A 5,029-nucleotide genomic window follows, 5' to 3' on the forward strand; every position below is an offset into this window, starting at 1 on the left:
GAGGCGGTGTCCCGGTCCAGGCACGGCGCGCTCCGGCGGGGGAGCTGCGCGGGCGGTTTGTAGAGGACAGCCTGGCAGTGGAAGGGCCGAAGGAGCCTCTGGTCTCTGGCATCGACACAATGCACGTCCCGAACCTTCATCCCCCCGCCGCAGCTCCTGGAGCACTGGGAAACAACAACAGGAGCACGCCGGGGCAGGGCGGCAGGGGCCGGCGCGGGGGAATCCCTCCAGCAACGGGAGGTGACCCCCGAGACACGCTCTGCTTTGGGTGGGGTTGAGTTGGTACCCAACCTCTTTTCAACTCTGTCTCTAATCCAAGCTGGAGAAAAGTCTGTGCAGCTCTGAATCTGCCACGAACTTCCCTGGGAAAGCAATCGCCTTCCAGGTGCAACAGCACCGACGCCTTTCCTTACAGCTGGGGTCCCCCCACCCGCACAGCCATGCAACGGCGCCCGCCGGAGCAGGGGGGTCGCTCCCCTCCATGGAACGTGCTGGATTCACCCAACCCAACCACAAACAGGGGCAGTGCAGAATGGCAAAAACGATTCCAGAAACTTCCAAACCCCTCTTTGTTTGGCTTTTGCAAATTCCTGGCTTTTTAACCAGCCCAAGGGCAGGAAAAAGGAAAAGATTATTGTGGGATGAAGTAGCTTAAACTCTGTGGCAAGTGCCAATCTTTCCCCTCTGCCTTTGCGAGCCGTGGGGGCAGAGCCCACCCCAAGCGCAGGCGATGCTCCAGCCGCAGGGCAGGCACCCCCTGAGCCATTTTCCTGTGGGTTTTTTGGGATGCTCCCTGCCAGCTACACGCCTCTTTACCTTGCTCCAGTTCCCCACGCGCCACGCCGAACACGGTCTCAGGGAACACCTCCGAGCAGGGACGGGTTTGTTGGCGGTGGCGCAGCCGTCGTCGCTGCCGGTGCTGCAGCGCACGGTCCTCCAGATCGCGCCCACGCCGCAGGTGGCCGAGCACTGCAAGACACGAGGCAGACGCCTGCTCCTCTCCTCTCCCGCTGGCCCCCGCTGCCCCGTGGCTGGCTCTGGCCAAGGACGGAGCCCGGCGGCCCAGCAGGAAGGTCCCCGGGGTCTCAGCTCATCATCGTCCCGTGCCAGCGTCCCGGCCACGGCCGCCCGCAGCTGGGTGGGAAGCAGGGCAGCACCGGGGATCTCTGCGGCTGGGGGGGCCTTTAGCTCTCTTGTTGCTAGGTCTCTCTTAATCAGCACTAATGGCTTCAACCCATTGACTGCTGTCTCACCAAGCTCCGTTCCGTGCCCTTCTTTCACAAGCACTGCCTGTCCCCTGCTCTTCCAGTGTTAAAAGCTCCAGTAAAGATTTCTCTCCACCTGAAAGGCAGTGCCTCCTTCCACCTCCTCTTCTGCACCCATCCCTCGCTGCCTGGACCCATCTCACTTATTTTGTAGCAGCCTTTCCATCTTAAAAGCCTTTGCGGGGCTTTCAAACCGCAGCCCTGCGCCCCGGTGCCACGGCGCTGCCACCGCTCCCATCCCCGCGGCAGAGCTCCCTCCGGCGCCCCGGCGCAAGCGATGCTCGAAGCCCTTTCACAAACGCCGCATGCGGGACCGTAGCTTCGCTGACATTGAGCACTGTCCTGGCTGCCCCTGGGTCCTCTGTGCAGCCGCCTTAAGAGACTCCCCCAGTGCTCGGTCTCCGGGGCTCTGCCACACCGAAGCCTTATTTTTGTGCTGAGAAAAGGCCGTTTCTGTGAATTGCAGCAGCCATCACTGCCAACGCCCTGCAGAGCGCCCGGGCCCAGCAAGGCAGCGAGAGGATACCTGGGAATCGCCGATAACCCCCCGCTCCCTGCGCTCAGCGCAGCCCCTTCCCTTTGGTAACCTGCAGCCTTGACGTGCCTTGCACTTGACATTCAAATTTCCGTCATTTTGTGGCCTATTTTAAGACACTCTCTGCTATAAAATGGCAGCAGCTTGCTCCCGTGCCAGGGGGGCTCCCTGGGTGCTCAGCCCCGGCGCGGGGGCTCTGGGCTTGCCCAGGGCGGGCAGGGGTTTGGGTGGGGAGCGTTCCCCTGCCACCACCACCCAAGCACCCGCTGCCCCGGGGCCCTCCTGCAGAGCAGGGAACGCCGCAGACGGGGAAGCAGCCCTGCTGGAGCCGGGAGGTGTGCCGGGGCAGCAAACGGGCTGCTCGGGAACGCGCCGGGCTGCGCCGAGCCGAGCACTGCGGAGCGCGAGGAGCAGGATGGGACGGAGGGGCAGCTGGAGCGTGTGTGAGCCGTCCATACTGTTTGCATGCAAAGAGCCGTGCCCCAGAGACCAGCCAGGAGAGGGAAGGTCCCTAACCTCCGTACCGGCCACGTCACGCTGGTAATGGGACTCAACACGTACCTCGCTCCAGTTCCCGACCTCCCAGCTGGGGATTGCAGTGGCTGCCACCGTGGTTGATGGCAGAAGCAAAGGCTCCTCCTTCTCCATCTCTTCCTTCTCCCAGAGTGGTGGGGGGGCAGGGGTGGGCTGGGACAACTCGTGCTCCCCATCACTGAAAGCAAATGTCCCCGGGGGTGCCCACGGCGAGCGCTGCCCTGGAGCAGTGCTGCTGAGCAGGGTGCTGGGGGGGGTCTGCTGTGCATGGGCTGATGCTGGCTCTGGGTGGGGGGACACCCCCATGGCCCACCACGCTGGGGGGGACTCAGAGGGCGATGCCCCCCCTGGGTGCACAGGAGGGCTGTGAGCTGGGGCCACGGGCACAGCTGGCACCAGGGCATCTTGCTGGGTGAGGCTGCTGGAGGTGAGCGGGGTGGCTGGCCCGGGCACGGCAGGGGACAAGGGCACTGCTGCTGGGAAGGCTGTAGTGGCCAGCAGAGGGGCCGAGGTCAGAGACGTGGGGGTGTGGAGCTCTGGCTGGTGCCCTGCCTGCCCTGCGGAGCCCCCGTCAGCACCCGCAGGATAGGGACGTGCAGTGGGATGGGTGCTGCCAGTGCGCCTTCCCACCTCCCACCCCGGTCCCCATGGGGTGGGGAAGGAAAGATCTGCCTTCTCCGTCCCACGGGCTTGCTCGTCGGCCACTGACGCTGCGTGTGTGCCTGCTGACCCCTCCGGCATTTCTGCCCACCCCTCCTGCTCCCTGGCCTCGGGGGCAGCGCTGTTAGCATGACCAGTGATGACAAGACCCATTTCCCTTGAGTCTTCGTGGCTTCTCCCCACAGAGCTGGCCACGTTGTGCTCCTCACTGCTGGCGTTACCCGGCCCCCGTGTGCTCGTACGCCCCTCACCGCTGCTCCCCAGCTCTCCCAGAGCATCGGATGCGCCAGCGCTGCCCCTGGCAGCAGGCAGCGGTGGGGAGGGATCAGCTGCGTAAGGAGCCCAGGGAGCAAGGCCATGGGCTGGAGCATCCTGCCCAGGACCGGTCCTCATCGGCACGGCTCCCCAAGGTTCATCCGGGGGTGGGTGGTCGTGGCTGTTTGCAGAATTGTGACTTGTGGTGCTCAGGGTGGGCGGGTGGTCCTCGGAGCGGGACACAGGCGTTGCGTCCTCCTCCTCACCCATGAGGTCAGGGATGGCATATCTGGGAGTGGCTGTCTCGGCATCCTCAGGGACCATGGTCAGGAGGTCATTCATGGCTAAACCCCCAGGCTCTGTCCCTCCTTCGCCGTGCACAGGAGCAGGATCGGTTGCTTCACCGGTCACCAGATGGTCCTCGCTTGCTCCTCCTCCTGGCTTGACAGTGTGCAGGACACCGGCAGGCATCTCCCGGGACCCCTCCACGACGTTGGTGCTCAGCTCTGGCTTATGCCCCTCGCCTTTGGTCTCTTTCTCCGTGAAGGGATAGTAAGACAGATCCTCATGGAAGTTGATAAAATTATAATCGTAGTAAAAATCATCAACAAAGACATTTCCCTTTCTGGCTGAGAAGTCCTCCTCGGTGATGACGTTGACATCGCTGGACTCTGGAATATTTGGAATCAAGGGGTTAAATTTAGCAATGTGGTTGCTGGGGACGTAATGTATTTCATTAAATATCTCTCTGCTGGAGGACCCGCTGCCAGACCAGTCCATGTTGGCGTTGTCTAGCTTCTCCTGGCACTGCAGCAAGGAGCAAATAGTTTCCGAGCTGGGTCTTTCTGCGGGGTCACAAGCAGCTCCAGTGCTGTTGCTGCAGTAAACTGGGCGCCTCTGTGTCCCGTTGCCACACGTCGCAGAGCACTGGGAAAGGAAGAGAGACGCAAACGTCAGGGGCGGGAGCGCAGGCGATGCAGGAGGAGCGGGGCAGGGGCCGGCAGTGGTGCTGCAGCAGTGCCCGTGCCCCTCGCCGGTGCTCCCCTCCAAGCTACCCAAGTGGGTGCTCAACCATCCCATGCGATGCTTTGGGCACAGGAGCAGGGGCTCCGTGTTGCTCTGCCGTGCTCCCCTATCCCCGCCCAGGTCCCGAGGCGTCTCCCGTGCCAGTCCCAGCTGGGGCATGGGGTCCCCTGTACCAGAGCATACCGGTCACACTGGTAAGCAGTGCTACTACAGGCCCAGTCTAGCTCCGGGGCTGTCCCCCCGTTAAAGACGATCCCATGCAGGGCTGGTGTTGCAGGCTAACTTTGCTCGGGGTGATCCCTGACCTGCACTCCAGCCAGAAACAATTTTCCCGGGAGGTGGACATTGTGAAGGGCATTGGGCAAGATGACCTCTTCTGTGACCTATTGCCATGAATTCCCTCTCTTCTAGAAGAGAACTTTCTGAAGCAGGGGATAATAACATGGGTGTTGTCCTAGCAGGGAAAAAGCCAGGGTCAACAAGGAGCTTTGTGGAGGACACCCCCTCCTCCACCATAATGGTCTCTTTGAGATTGTTCAGTACAAAAGAAACCCACAAGCTGGAAAGAAGGACCGCAACATTTTCTGCAGGATAAGCAAATCGTAGCGCTGCTGCCATCACACGTGGGCTATTCAAGCCACAGGCCACGGTGACAGACACACGGAGCGTCCCCCACGAACATCAAAGTGTCCTGTACAGCCCGGCCAAGGAGAACAAACCGTCCGCAAGGCAAACAGACCCGACAGCGGGGGCT

The 5,029-nt window shown here is 62.1% G+C and overlaps 1 protein-coding gene across 1 annotated transcript in view; it reads right to left on the reverse strand.

Annotated features, from left to right (window-relative positions):
* Positions 1-5,029, reverse strand: part of ADAMTS7 (ADAM metallopeptidase with thrombospondin type 1 motif 7) — a gene marked incomplete at its 3' end in the record, with an annotated part of 49,447 nt that overhangs the window by 12,380 nt on the left and 32,038 nt on the right. Inside the window, exons 17-19 of the mRNA XM_009645387.1 lie at positions 2,362-4,176; positions 817-969; positions 6-164 (exon numbers count right to left, since the gene is read on the reverse strand). Of these exons, the coding sequence (XP_009643682.1) occupies positions 6-164; positions 817-969; positions 2,362-4,176 (2,127 nt within the window). The remainder of the gene's footprint in view (positions 1-5; positions 165-816; positions 970-2,361; positions 4,177-5,029) is intronic.

This window comes from Egretta garzetta, unplaced genomic scaffold (assembly GCF_000687185.1).
Source record: "Egretta garzetta isolate BGI_Z169 unplaced genomic scaffold, ASM68718v1 scaffold651, whole genome shotgun sequence".
Lineage (NCBI taxonomy): Eukaryota > Metazoa > Chordata > Aves > Pelecaniformes > Ardeidae > Egretta > Egretta garzetta.